At 47.5% G+C, this 14918-nt stretch overlaps 2 protein-coding genes across 2 annotated transcripts in view; both read right to left on the bottom strand.

Annotated features, from left to right (window-relative positions):
- Positions 1-1183: 1183 nt before the first annotated feature.
- LOC147571303 (lysozyme-like protein 6) lies at positions 1184-4489 on the bottom strand. The gene is made up of 4 exons (XM_086696435.1): positions 4435-4489; positions 4121-4279; positions 3149-3227; positions 1184-1851 (listed from the first exon to the last, which is right to left on the bottom strand). Exons 1-4 carry the CDS (start codon positions 4487-4489, stop codon positions 1782-1784), a joined length of 363 nt encoding a protein of 120 aa, XP_086552561.1. The 3' UTR covers positions 1184-1781.
- Positions 4490-9224: 4735 nt separating this feature from the next.
- LOC147571300 (uncharacterized) overlaps positions 9225-14918 on the bottom strand; it is a 42101-nt gene continuing 36407 nt past the window's right edge. The window contains exons 10-13 of the mRNA XM_086696442.1: positions 11314-11363; positions 9732-9786; positions 9510-9652; positions 9225-9408 (exon numbers count right to left, since the gene is read on the bottom strand). Of these exons, the coding sequence (XP_086552568.1) occupies positions 9536-9652; positions 9732-9786; positions 11314-11363 (222 nt within the window). The 3' untranslated portion in view covers positions 9225-9408; positions 9510-9535. The remainder of the gene's footprint in view (positions 9409-9509; positions 9653-9731; positions 9787-11313; positions 11364-14918) is intronic.

Below are 14918 nucleotides of genomic sequence, written 5' to 3'. Positions count from 1 at the left end.
GCTCTGGGCTGACAGCCTGGAGCCTGCTTGGGATTCTCTCTCTCCCTCTCTCTCTCTCACACACACAAAATAAGTAAATAAACATTAAAAAAGAACAAAAAATCCTGGGAACCACACACACATTCACCAGCATGTGCCCTGTGTTGTATTATCACAGTACTGCAGAGAGCCATCAGCCCTAGTAGGAAAGACCTACTCACTTTACTGCATGAATGTAGGAATGGGAGAGAGAGATCGGGGTGGGGGGTAGATTGGTTAAATGCAGGTGTTAACTCTCAGTGCTACATCCCCCTAATCACTTAACAAGGCTTGAAAACTTGGCTCTCCCAAACTCAGAAGAAAAGGTGACTCATTCTCAAGGATTCCAAATCGGGAAGAAGTGGATGAATAATAAAAATCTGACTGTTAATCAGAGGAAAGGCAGGGAGCCAAGGGGAAGTAACCTCAACGGGTCTGAAAATCATGTCACTGTGTGAGCGGATGGGCCCCAAGATGGTGGAGGAGAGCGAGGTGCATAGGCTCAAACAGACACTAGCTGGCATCTTCTGCTCCCCAGGGACCCCAGTGGGTCTGACTAGCGGCCCTTGGTCAATGAGTCTCTCTGCCAGTGATCCTAGCACCATCCTCTAGTAATACACTTGAATTATACTTGGATTATACTTGAATACACTGGTATTCAAGACTCAGACACACCTTCGCTGCCTTGGAAAGAGATGTCTGCTTCTTTCTGGATGGTAAACATAAGGTCAGCTGCCCCAGCTCCAAATATCTGGAGAGTAGAGCCCGCTCCACCCGGAGGCAAAGGGAATGGTCTTGTGTAACCTTTGTCCACCAGTCATTGGCCAAGGTCTGAGGGCAAGACGGCTCCTGTCAGCTGAAGATAATTCCAAGGAAGGGGCAGCTGTGAGCCATTATCAGCAGCCCTAACAGCAGCTGGAGGGGCCCCACAGTGTCTACTACAAGCAGCTTTCAGTGGTGGCTCCCGAACAGGGAAAGGCAGACGCCACAGAGGTCTGGCAGCACCCGGAGGCCTCTGCCTCCTCAGAAACCCTTGTCCCATAGTGTTTCCTTTGTGAGGCCAAACAAAGTAACCTTTGAGAAAGGTCTGTGAAATCCAAAAGTCTGGGAACCACTCAAATGTCAAATCTCTCACTTCAGAGCTGAAGTAGTTAAGGCTCAGAAGTAGGGACAGCAGTGGCCCAGGTGGGACAGTTTATTCAGGCAGTTCCGATTGTAGCCATGGGTAGAACATTCCTCCAACTGCCCCTTTTCTGTCTTTGCGTTGTCATTTTGCAGGTTCAACTCCACATCAGCACCATGTATTCATTGTATGTATCCACTCATTCGCTGTAGCCAGTATTCGTGTATGTCTCTGCCTCTCCAGGCAGATGGTGAACACCTCAAGAACAATAGTTATGATTTACCTTGCTTCTTCTAGTACCTACCACCCTCCTGCCATACTAGGTACTCGAAGATATCTGGAATTAAAAATGAATAAATCAACACATTCTTTGCACAAGGAATGCTTTAACAATTCCCCAGATATAACAACTTCTTCACTGTGGTCCTCTCTTGGTTTGCGAATGACAGTCAGGAACCAGGGGCCTGGGCCTGGATGGGTACAAGGAGAAAGCCCTAGAAAACCATTTATTCCTGGGGCTCTGGTCAGTCCTTTTTGAACATGGGAAGGAAAGAAAATAACGTGAAGTGGAGGCAAGAGGAAGAAGGCATGAAGGATCCCCAGGCGAGAAGAGGAACGCTGGAATGGCTCCACGCCTGTCTCATTCCTTGTGACACCCCGTCATCCAGTAGGAGAGTGGCCTGCCCGCACAGTGCAACCTCCATGCCACCCTGTGGAGAGAAGAAGGCTGGGTTCTTGCTTCCTACTTAGTAGCTCCTTCTCCACATCCATGACCCAGCACTTAGTGAACGCACAGCACAGCACAGCACGGCAATGCACAGAACCCCCTTCATTGTTCGCTCTCTGGTCTGTCCCCCTGTGGCCCCTCTGAGCCTTCCTTTAAATTTCTCTTCTCTGTGGTGTTTGGCTCCTCCCCCCGTCCAGTATGCTCCCATGTTTTCAAATCCTCCTCTGGCCCCGAAGGGGGAGCGCACCATTTTACAAGGCTGAGAGTCACTAAACACACAGAAAGATAAATACATACATACATACATACATACATACATACGTACATACATAACCAATCCGTCAATCTCAGGGGCAACTATCGACTCTCCCTCCAGAGAGGGTCATCCCTAATAGCCGTCAGCGTCTCTTCCGCATGGTGTTCCTAGAGTAGACAAGGCACTTAACCCCCTCCATCCTCACAGGCACCTGTAGAGGCAACTTATCTATCTATCTATCTATCTATCTATCTATCTATCATCTATCTCCAATCTGAAGCTCAGAAAAGTGAAGCAACCATTGCACTGTCTACCATTGGGAAGCTGACAGCTTTGGGGGTATTTGCTCAGCTGAGGAGCTACGCACCTTTTATAGAAAATGTTGCTGCGAATTATGGAGAGGGCCAGCCCCATCCCCCACCCGTGGCCAGCATGATGGTACTGCTTAACTGCTCCCACACTTACAGCTCATTGAACCACTCGGGGATGATGGGTCCAAGCTGAGCCAATCAGATTCTCTATCCCAGCCCCTTGGACTCCGGGGCTGAGACTAGCCAGCCTCCCTGACTGCTCAGAACATTAGCCCGTTAGCTTGGGGGCAGCCACGATCTGTCCTCTGGAATGTGGAGCAGAATATACTGCTCTACAAAGAAAGTAGTGAAGGAAATACACGAGGAGGCAGAAACTTGTCAGGAAAGCCACACTGACAGTTCCCAGCTCCGCCTCCGTTCTCTTCCCGAGAAGAGACCCCTTGGGTAAGCTCGGTGAGACACCTTGTCCCCTCCGAAGCCATCTCACTCAGCTAACTCAAGTTGCTTTGCTACTGTGTCCAAAACGGTTTTAATACAACATCAGAGAAAGACCCAGATCCCAAGTCTTATAAGTCCCATTTCCGAGCCCCGCCGCTCTCCCACGTTTTTCTAGATGGTTAGAAGGGGTCGAGTCCTTGCCTCCTGTCCCCTCCTGTCACTACATCCTTCTTGGGGCTCTGCCTGCTAACTTAGTCCCACAGTGACCTCCTCACCAGTTCTTCATTCCCCCTGGTCCAGACACAATCTTTTTCACACAGTTGATGGTTGAGAGAAGATCGGGGCTCAGCAGTTCTGAAGGGGAGACAGAGAATACCCGTGAGAACACAGAGGACAGTCCCAGAGACTGAGGCAGACACTGGCTCTCCCTGCCCCCCAGGGGCTGAGTCCTTCCAGATTAGGCAAGGGCTCCCTCCCAGAGGCCCACTGAGATATCCCTACAATGGCTGCTAGAGGTCAAGAGTGGCTAGGGGTGGGGGCAGGAGGGGCAGGAGTAAATGTATGTTTACCACCACACATCCTAGCTAGGGTACATGCTGGTTCACGCCACGTTTGAGGGTTTCTAGGGAAAGGAAATGTCAAAACAGGCAGCACAGAGGCCAAGGTAAACCTTGCCTAATGAGAGAGGCTCTTCAGGTGAAGAGTGCAGGGATGTCGATCAGAGTACCAAAGAGGGAGTAAGGGGCAAAGTCATGGACCTGTGGAGCCTCCAGGAGTGGCTCTGAGGTGGGGAGTTTGTCCTTGGCCTCCAATCAACCAGGCCTTTAACCAAACAAAGTCAGCACTTGATGGTTAGAGCTGAGCCTTCAGGGCCACCAGTCTGGCATTCAGCACTGGTTCTATGAGCCTCAGTTTGCTCGTCTGTGAAGCGGGGATCATAATAGTTTCCACCGCATGAGAAGCTGGCATGGGACGTGCTTAGTATAGAACACACTCTCGATAAAGGTTGGCCGCTGCTGTCCTCTGCTACTGGGTGTGCAGAGCCTTTCTGGAGCCTGCACCCCGGAGAATCTCCTAACCGGAGGGGCATCGTAGCCACTAGTCTAATCCTCTGCTCAGCAAAGGCATTCCTGGACTCCTCGGGCCATCCCTCTGGGTGCATTCCCAGGCTTGGAGTGGGAAGAGAAGTCCTGAGAGTAGACCCCACTCATCCTCTCACCTCTCCCACCCTGAGACCCCGGCCAGACCTTTGCAGTCCTCGTGGCACATGTTTTCCGAGTGACTCTTGTAGTCACTGCGCCAGTAGTGGCTGTTGATCTGGAAGATGCCATAGTCGAAGCTGCCGTCTGCATTTTCATTTACCTTTGATAGGTTGCAGTTGCTCTCCACAAAAGCCAGGCACAGCCCTTAGAACAGGGAGAAGAAGTTTTTAGAGGGCTCTGAACTGAGGGACAAAGGATACGGAGGAGAAAGGGAGACGGGGAAGCAGAAGAAAGGAACAAGGCCTAAGAGGCTAGATGGGGCAAGCTGGCTGGAAGCACCCATTAGCTTCTCCCCTCGCCCTTCGGTCCATCCACCTGGCCCTCAGTACAACCGCTCATCATCCCGCTGTCCATCCGCGTCTCCTGCACTTGATGATCGCCTGCTGTGTGCCGTGACCCGTGCAAAACCCAGTGAGGGACATTTAGCTGGGTCAAAGGCAGCTGGTGCCTTCAGAGGGCCTATAGTACAAGAATGAAGACGCACACCTTAAAGGACCGTAAGACAAGATAAAACGAGAAGGACAGCACAAGACAGGTGTGTGCAAAATCTGGGCAGAAGGAAGCTAGCCCCACCATGGAGGAGGACGAAGCCTTTGCACTGCCTGCTCCCTCTGCCTGGAATGCTCTTCCCCGGACATTTGGGTGACCCGGTCCTTTGCCTCATTCAGTGCTGCTCAATGTCACCGCCTCAGAGAGGTATTCCTTGACTTCCCCTTCAAGGACAAGGTTACCTCTCACTCCCCTGGCTTTATTCTGCTGCATAACATTTATCACCACCAGGAAGTGCTTCATATGTTTGTGTGTGTGTTTGGGACTCGCCTCTCCCCCTAGAATGCGAACACTGTGAAGGAAGGGGCTTTGTTGATGTCTCTGTCCCCAGCCCCTAAAACAGTTCCCGGTACATAGTAAGTGCTCAGTTAATAATTGTGGAAGGAATATAGAATGTTGGGAGGGGCTTCTCGGGGAGGGCTGCTGTTTGAACTTGGCTTCGAAAGATGAATGATGGAAAGATGGCCACATAGGGGGTGACCAGGAGCAGAAGAGGAATGGGAGGGAGGGGAGGGTGGGTGATGGGTATCGAGGAGGGCACCTTTTGGGATGAGCACTGGGTGTTGTATGGAAACCAATTTGACAATAAATTTCATATATTGAAAAAAAAAAGATCTACTGAATGAGTGCTGGAAAAAAATAAAATATGTTCACAAATTCTTTGACTCTTCTCTCTTTATTTTTATTTTTTTTTAACGTTTATTTATTTTTGAGACAGAGACAGAGCATGAATGGGGGAGGGGCAGAGAGAGAGGGCGACACAGAATCCGAAGCAGGCTCCAGGCTCTGAGCCATCAGCCCAGAGCCTGACGCAGGGCTCGAACTCATGGACCGCGAGATCGTGACCTGAGTTGAAGCCAGACGCTTAACCAACTGAGCCACCCAGGCACCCCGACTCTTCTCTCTTTAAAAGGTGGGGTCTAAATTCCCACCCCTTGAATGGGAACTGGATTTAGTGACTAAGTCACTGCTAAATGCTGCTCTGTGCCGTCTGAGGTGAGGTCATAGGAAGGCTACCTTCTGTCATTTCTGTCTCTCTTTCTCAGCTCACTCACTCTGGAGGTACCCAGCCATCATGCTGTGAGGACATTCAGTCAAACAGCATGTGGGCAGGCTCATATGGCAAGGATCTGAGGCCTCCCTCCAACCCCCTTGACAGCCATGTTAAGTGAGTGAACCACCTTGGAAGTGGACCCTTCCGACTCAGTCAAGCCTTCAGGTGACTGCAGCCCTGTGGTATCTTGAGAATCTCACCAAAGACCCAGGGGCAGAAGTGCCCAAGCTATTCCCGAAATTTTGACTCAAAACTTTTGAGGAATGGGGAGCCTGGGTGGCTCAGTTGGTTGAGCGTCTGACTTTGGCTCAGGTCATGGTCTCACCATTCATGGCTTCGGGCCCCGCATTGGGCTCTGTGCTGACAGCTCAGAGCCTGGAGCCTGCTTCAGATCCTATGTCTCCCTCTCTGCCCCTCCCCTGCTTGTACTCTCTCTCTTGTTCTCTCTTCAAAATAAACATTAAAAAAGATGTTTTTTGAGGAATAAATGCTTATTGTTGTTTTAAAAAAATTTTTTTAAATGTTTATTTTGGAGAGAGCAAGAGACAGAGACATAGAGTGCGAGTGGAGGAGTGGCAGAGAGGGTCATAATCTCGTGGTTCATGGGTTCGAGCCCCGCATCGGGCTCTGTGCTGACAGCTCAGAGCCTGGAGCCTGCTTCACATTCTGTGTCTCCCTCTCTCTCTGCCCGCACGCGCTCTCTCTCTTTCTCTCAAAAATAAACATTAAAAAAATTAAAAGAGGGGCGCCTGGGTGGCGCAGTCGGTTGGGCGTCCGACTTCAGCCAGGTCACGATCTCGCGGTCCGTGAGTTCGAGCCCCGCGTCGGGCTCTGGGCTGATGGCTCAGAGCCTGGAGCCTGTTTCCGATTCTGTGTCTCCCTCTCTCTGCCCCTCCCCCGTTCATGCTCTGTCTCTCTCTGTCCCAAAAATAAATAAACGTTGAAAAAAAAATTAAAAAAAAAAATTAAAAGAAATATGGCAGGGTAGCATTTGAGACTAATAAGTATTGTGCAAATTTGAGGTAGTGTTATAGAAACAACATTGTCTAAGCTTCACTCTATGACCACATTTGCGCTAATGGAAATATTCCAAAACAGGAGAATGGAGTTGCCTGGAATCCCGGCCCACACTTTGGGAAGCCCAACGATGCACAGATGGGTCTTCTTGGTTTCTCGTCAGCTCTGTCTCTGTGTCCACCTCTCTTATTCAAAAAGTCACCACCAGCCCCCGCTCCACCCAGCTCATTAAGGAGTTTGGGCTGGCATGAGGAGTTTCTGCCCTTGTGACCTAAGAGTGACTACAGGGCCTGGTACTGCGCCTGGCTCAAAGCAGGTGCTCAACAAACAGTAGCTGCCACCATCCTCATCGTTCTAATTATTGATTCTTTGATGGTAACCATGGCTTAGACGTCTCTGTACCCCTGCACCCTGCAGCAGGGCAGTATAACCGTCAGCAGGCTTTGGAGTTAACCGGCCTGGATTAAACCCCTACCTGGCAGTTTTGGATTTGCGGCTTTGGGCACCTGAACAGGTTACCTACATCCTTTAAGCCCTGTCCCCTTATCTGCCAGATGGGGATAATAAAGTATGTTTTCACGGACTGTTGGGCGAAATTAAGACTGCAACACGCCCAACCCAGGCCTTGACACCAAGTAAGCAAATAGTGAACTAGCTGCTGCCGCTGCTTCCGATTACTGTTACTCTCTAGTCTTGTGCTTTCAACACAGTTATTTGTTGGCTCACTGAAGTCACCACACCGAGACAGACACTTGGGGGCCATTCTCACTAAAACGCTGGGGGAACGGGAACAGGCACCCGGAGAACAGGTGTCCTTGCCCAGCAGCAGCAAACTAATAGAGCCGAAGAGGCACTGATGGGCCAATCACTCCGCTTGGAACCGTTCCTACCAACCCTGCCAAATCTGCTGGGCTGTGCCCCAGTCCTACTGTCCCCTCGGGGGACTCTGTTGGTGGCCAGCGGTTGGTGCCATATTCCATCACCTATCGCTAAGCCACCAGCATTTATTTGGGGGCATGTAAAGAGATTGTCAGGGGCGCCTGGGTGGCTCAGTCGGTTAAGCATCCGACTCTTGATTTCAGCTCAGGCTGTGATCTCACGGTCGTAAGATCGAGTCCCTCGCATCGGGTTCCACACTGAGCACGGAGCCCGCTTGGGGCTCTTTCTCTCCCTCTCTCTCTGCCCCTCCCCCCTTGCTCTCTTTCAAAATAAACAGACATTAAGAAAAGAGATGATCAAACCTTGTTCGTTCAGGATTTCTTTTATTCACTACTGTATTTTGACTCTGACGTCCTTTTTCTAAAATCTGTCATTCATTTACTCAGAAAGTATAGATGACTTCATTATTTTTAATGTTTATCTATTTTTGAGAGACAGTGTGTGAGCTGGGGGGAGGGACAGAGAGAAAGGGAGACGGAGGATCTGAAGTGGGCTCTGTGCTGACAGCAGAGAGCCCAATGCAGGGCTCAAACTCCCACACCATGAGGTCATGACCTGAGCCAAAGTCGGATGCTCAACGGACGGAGCCACCCAGGCACCCCGACTCCTCCCAACATCCCAAATGTGACTGGTTAACGCCCTCCTCTGCAGAAGTGGAGGGATGTTTGCGTCTTCTGCACGTTGTGCTGCATTATCTCTTGGAATCGTGCAGCCCTGATCCGAGCTGGGTAGGAAAGCAGTGGTAGGTGCGGTGCTGGGCTGAACTGGAGAGAGCCCAGCCGCACGCATCCGACCCTCAGTGGGGTCAGCAGAGGCTAGTGTGGTACAGGTGAACAGGAAGTGCCCCCACCAATAAGTTTTCTGAAATAAAGGCCTGAGCAGGGCAGTCCTGGGTGATTACTGCTCTCACACATTCTTTACTCTAACCCTCCAGCATCTCCCTGCTAGCTCTCTGAGGGTGGGGACTTTTTTTTTTTTTAAAGAAAACAAACACAAAAACCCAATGGGAATTGTCTACTAGCTTGTAAGGTTGAGGAACACCCTACTTCCCGCTACACATTTTGTGTCTGAGTTTGAGCTCTTGGGAAGACAGACAGGCCTCAGCCCGACAGTGGAGGTAGGCTCAGCGATCCAAATACTCTGGCAACCCCAAAGACCTCACGGAGGGGCCAGAAAGAGATGATCCTCTACGGGCAGGGGGTCAAGCGCGTTGTGAGTAACTGGTATTTGGTGAGCCAGGGGAGAGAGCACCAGAATAAGCTGTGAATGAACTTAATAGTCTAAGCCCCTTGAAGATACGTTGTCCGGTTTCCAGAGACTGACTGTATCAGGGAAATGAGGGAAAGACGCCCCATTCACCCTACTTTGCCCATTTGTGTCTTGCGGAAATCCTGGCTACCACGAGGGACTCTGGCTTCAGTCCTGCTTCTCTCGCCCGTGGCCCCTGTTGTCTGTAGATAAATTCTGAACTGTTTACGTTTTACTTCCTTACCACGTGGCTAGAATTGGTTATGGATTTATACATTTCAATATGAGAAGAAAAAGTATTTTATAAGCAATGCTGAGAAGCGAGTATCGGAAAGTAAACTTTGTAGGTGGCCTGAGGCAGGACGGCGTTCACTCTGTGACAACCTCACATAGTGTCTCACTCTCGTCACCCAGCTCTTCAGTAGTGGAATCTGTGGCCTTCTCTGCTGTGGCTTTGCCAGCCTCCCTGGGAAAAGGAGAAGAATGCCAAGGCTTTGACTCTCGAAAGGAACAATTCAACTCTTCATAATTGCCTCATTTTAGAGAAAATCTTCCCCAATCACGTACCCTAGTTCCATGTGGAAAATCTCATCTTAATGAGAAGAATCCTTGTCGTGTAGCTTCTGTGCCATGTTTTTCTTGCGTGTGGCATTGAGAGGTCTGTACATGTCCCTAAGCCAAAGTGGCCGCCTTCTCCAGAAAAAGCCCTCCTAGAAAACAGAAAGGACAATGTTAGGTCCGTTTCCCCTGCCTTCTCCAGCCACGGTACTTTATCCTCCTCAGATTTACCTGACTGTCACTTTCCTTTGAGCATCTCTTACGCAGCAGAGATCCAAAGAAGCCCCTTGAAGGAAACACACACACAGACAATTAGTGATTCGTACCATTTTCCATGCCTCTCACAATGTATTTCTCCAGTCTTATTAGCAAGCAAAATCAACACAGACCTGGGATCTCAGAAATAATTCCATACATGCTGGGCTTTCAGAATTGTCCTGTGTCTGTCCATAATGGCCCCACAGTGTCCCTGGGAGACCTTTGTATGTAACTTGACATGAAGTATAGGCAGGATTTTCACCCTGCTCCCCTTCTGGCCCTTGGCCAAGTGCCCTTGTGCAGTCAACAAACTGGGTGACCACACGGCAGAAGCACCTAACTCTCTCCAGAAGCATTTTACATCCGTCCCCGCCAGGCTTAGCCTCCCAGGCATCATTTGCTGGCGGGTGGGGAGGTTTTCCATTTTCCTAGCTGCTTTACCTTACGAGATGAATCGCACCGAGTGAATGCCTGAGTCCAACCAGCAGTTATCTAGCTCACTGACTGTCACACTGCAGGCAGATGAGGGAGTGGGTCGTGAAATCACCTTAAAACACACGGCTAGCGCTAAAACACAAAATACTCTTTTTGCATACAAACGGAATAGGGGGTACCTGGGTGGCTCAGTCAGGTGAGCAGCCCAAGTCTTGATTTTGCCTCAAGTGATGATCTCACAGATTGTGACATTGAGCCCTGTGTCTGGCTCTGTGCTGATAGTGTAGAACCTGCTTGGGATTCTCTCTCCCTCTCTCTCTCTCTCTCTCCCTCTCTCTGCTCCCCCCCCCCCAAATAAATAATAAACTCAAACAGAACAGAAAGAATCAGAGTGTATGGTAAGTTTGTTTTAGAAGGGACTTATGTCTATACGGTATGTGTGCACTGAGTTGTGACATAAAATGCAGTTCACAGCCCAAGAACAGTGTAGTCAGAGACGTGCCCAACTGGAAAGGAACCATCTTCTTTCTGGTTCTAGTGGTACTAGTGATACAACCGTCCGGCAAGACATCTTCCTTTTCTCCTTCTCCATCTCATTATTATAAAAGGAAGAGATAAATGATTATCTAAGGTCTCTCCCAGTTCAAATTCTATTGGGTCTGGATAAAGGGAATGGAGAGCGGGGCCTCGAAAACCAGAAGGAGGAAGAAGGAAGTCCCCCCCCCACTCTATTGGACGGACTCATGTATTCCACCTTCCATCATGCTTGAAGACTAGCCCCTTCACCCCACGACTTTTGGCCCTCCCTATCCCTTCTCCAGAGCCTCTGAGAAGGTCTGTGGCCAGGCCCGATGCCCACCGCCAGCAGCAAAGGGTCTGAACATTTCCACCCCCGTCCCCCCACGATCTTTCTAGTGAGCAGGTGCTCTGTGCCAGTCCCATTCTAACTCGGGTTTGGCTGGGCAGCTAACTTTGCTGGATCCAGGCAAAGCATTAGGCCAAATATGTATTCTTTCTGCCTTTGGTGATTTCCTGGCTGTAAAACAAGGGGATTGAAATAGATGAGTTTGAAAATCTAGTTCTAAAATTCTACTTTAACGATTGCCAGACTAATATTTACCTTGAGCTTCCTTCTTTACCTTCCTTGGCTGCTGCTCTATGAGAATGAATCTGTTTTGGAAGAGAACATGATCACAGTTACCCATCACAATAACCACTCCCTCCAAATCTTTATTCATTCCTTTGCATTTTAGGTCTTCTCTACCCAGTGAGAGGATAACTTTTCCTAGGACAGGAATTTGTTTAATAGTCCTTTGACTCTTCAATAACACCTAACTTGTGTGCAGCTGGTAATACGTTTTACTGACTGTCTCAGGTAACATTCGACAGATAATTCCTAATAAAAATTCTTGGGAGGAGGAAAAGAAAAGTGTCTACCAGAAACCTAAACAGCAGCACTGTTTTAAAGTCAAGGACAAGAGTAGGATGTGTGTTATCACTGCTTCTATTCATTGGTGTTGAGGAGGTCCTAACTGATGCACTGGGAAAAAATGGAGTGGTGGAAAGGAAGAACTAAGACGTATTTGCATACGAAATTACAGACAAACTAAAAGGCCCAAGAGAATCAACTAAAATTTTATTGGAAGAAATATGAGAATTCAGTAAGATGGCTAGATATAAAATCAAGAGATCAACATGTAAACCTCAATGACTTTCCTATGTTCCATAAATAATTAATCAAAAAACGGAAGAATTATCCCATTTACAATGATCAATAAAAAGGCATAAAGTACCTAGGAATAAACTTAGCAAAGAATGGGTAAGACCTATGAGATGAAAACACTAAAGCTCTTCTGAAGGACATTAAGAAGAAACGAATACATGATGTGAGACACTATTTTCCCAGAATAGTGTAAAGATGTCAGTTCCCTTCAAATTAACCTACAAAGTCAAGGCAATCCCATTCAAATCCCAAGACAGTTTTTTAAACAAAAACTGGCCAGCTGACATTTGGTAGAGAAAATGTGCAAGCATAGCTACAAACTGTATGAAAAAGAAGATCACAGAGCAGACATTAAAATACGTTCTTACGGAGCAACTGCAGTTAAGTATGTAGCGTGATACTGATACAGGAAAAGAAAACCAGATTGATAGAATAGAGTCCAGATAAAAATAGTATTTTAGATCCATGAAGAAAGAATGAACCATTCAATAAAAGATTTTAAAGTAACTGGATCTTTACGTAAGGGAAAAAAGTTAGATCCCCTACCTCGACCGTACCAAAACACCACACAGATTCCATACAGATTAAAAATAAATAAATCACAACAAATATTATAAGAGTACAGAAGAAAATATCAGAGACTGTTTTTATACCATGAGGCGAAAAGGCCTTGTTAACAAGACCCATGTCCCATAAGCCATGAGGCAGATATGGTGACGGACTGTCCACACCCTCCTGTTCATCGTAGTCCTTGCCCCCTTGATCCCCTGGATTGTTTGTCCTCTTCCTGTTGATTTATAAAACTCTCTTCATATGAGATATATTCATCCTTTCAAGGGCTTTCACTGAATTTCAATGTTTCAAATATTTGTCAGTGTTTTTATCGTGAAGGAGACGGAACCGTGGGATAGGAGACAGGCTGACTGCAGGCACAGCTGGGTTCTGCTTTGGGTTTTGCCACAGGGGCCTTAAGCTGATCCCCTTCTATGTATGAAAGAAGGATGGTGATATCATCCTCACAGGACTGTGGGGATTAAATCAGATGTCTGGTTTATTCCAAGCATAAATCAGACAAGACGATCAAATCTATCAAATGTTTCTGCATGTGGTATCAGGTCACAAAGCTTTTTCTCACCACAAGATCATAAAAGTATTGATTCTATTTTCTTCTAATACTTGGGCGGGTTCTTGTTTCTCTTTTTTTACATTGACTGAAATATGTTTTTTTAAGGTGAGAAATAGGGATCTGTTGTTATTTTCCTCCCAAATAATTAAGCAGTTGTTCTACTACCACTTATTTATTTTCGTCCACTGATTTGAATACTAAAAGGTAACATTTCAATGTTTATTTATTTTTGAGAGTGACAGAGAGAGAGAGTAAGAGTGAGAGAGGGGCAAAGAGAGAGAGAGACACACACAGAATCCAGAGCAGGCTCCAGGTTCTGAGCTGTCAGCACAGAGCCCAACACAGGGCTCGAACTCCTGAACCATGAAATTATGACCTGAGCCAAAGTAGGACGCTTAACCAACTGAGCCACCCAGGCGCCTCTAAAAGGTAACATTTCAAAAGTCCTAGTCACCCACGGATCTGTCTATTGCTGGACTCTGTAGGCTACTTCACATAAATATTAGGTTGCATTATTCCTCCTTGTGAAATTGACACAATGCCTCATCTCTTCCTTTGAACATCATTATTGTCCACTACAGGAAAAAAACTGCATGGTCTCTGACCTCAAAAAGTGTATCATCTAAGTAGGGAGAGGAAATAATGAAACCACATAAAAAAATATACACACAAGGTTAAACCACATAGGAATTTAAAACAGCAATAGGAGTTTATAGAACTTCCCCAAAAGCAAAAGGCTGCAGGCCACCTCAAGATGCAGAGTACTGACTGGACAATGGCCAATGATTTCTCTTCCCAGAGGTCATGGTAAGCTGACCCCACGCTAGTTCCTAGGCTCTTAGGCTGAGAAATCAGACCCTGATCTCATCAAGAGAGAACGCACTTCTTTCTACATGGAGGCAATATCACCTCACCAATGTCACAGGATTGATCAAAATCAGAATGTCAGGTCAAGACTTGACAATAAGGAAAACATCCGTTCCATAGATAGGGCATCTGTGTCTACATGATTGGGCATTACCTCCTGTGGAGACAGGCCTCTGTGGCACGCTGAAGTATAATCAGAAGGCTATTTGGTGAGAAGAGAAGTGGAAGAAAAGTAATTAGCTGAATCCAGTGTTTAATGGAAAGGACTGAGGTAGCTAGATCCATCCATCTGCCCCGCGGGCACAGCCCGGCTGGTGGGCCTGACTCTCATCTGCTGCCTGAGGTGCCATCTCTACTCTTAGGCAAGGCTAGGTGGGCACTGCCCATGTTGGTCTCTTCCTCACCATTTCTATGCCTTTACTACTGACCAACCCTCCAGAAGACAGACATGTTTCTCCTTAGCAGTTAATACATCCAGTCAGGCTTTACTCGAGTCTGAGAGACCAGGAAGCCTTACATATCTCTGCTCTGATCCATGACCTTGATATTTCTCTCTTGAGGAGCTGCCTTTTAACAAACTGTTTAGCATATTTTTGTTATCAGGGGAGGGGAATGCGTCACTGTAGACCCTAAGAAATGGTGACAATCTCACAGAAGGACTAGGTCCAGGAGTATTACAGTATTCGGGGAAGGCTTTGTGAAGAAAGATGAACTCGAGTTGGCTTTTGAAGGCTCATGGGACTTCCACCAGCAGAGTGAAATAAAGGAATTTCAAGTGGGCAAAGTCACCAACAAAAGTAGGAATGGGCATGGTCTGACTAGGGGATGGTGGGGGGCTGCTTTGGCTGAAATGGAGGGTTGCCATGACAGATGGCAATATATATATATGTATATATATATATATATACACATATATATATATACATATACATATATATATAATAAGCATATGTATATTTGAATAAATATATTGAATATATATTCAATTCATACATAATTGAATAAAAGG

Source organism: Puma concolor, unplaced genomic scaffold, assembly GCF_028749965.1.
Source record: "Puma concolor isolate L17-30 unplaced genomic scaffold, mPumCon1.1.hap2 unalloc_scaffold_30, whole genome shotgun sequence".
Lineage (NCBI taxonomy): Eukaryota > Metazoa > Chordata > Mammalia > Carnivora > Felidae > Puma > Puma concolor.
This window is presented reverse-complemented; position numbering and strand designations above follow the sequence as displayed.

Excerpts from the sequence above, each read along its gene's own strand:
- LOC147571303 (XM_086696435.1), bottom strand. The coding sequence starts at position 4,489 with ATGGACAGCGGGATGATGAGCGGTTGTACTGAGGGCCAGGTGGATGGA. Across the intron at positions 3,228-4,120 it reads GTGCCACGAGGACTGCAAAG|AACTGCTGAGCCCCGATCTT; the intron begins GTCTGGCCGGGG and ends TCTCCCCTTCAG. Across the intron at positions 1,852-3,148 it reads CCAGGGGGAATGAAGAACTG|GGTGGCATGGAGGTTGCACT; the intron begins GTGAGGAGGTCA and ends TTCTCTCCACAG.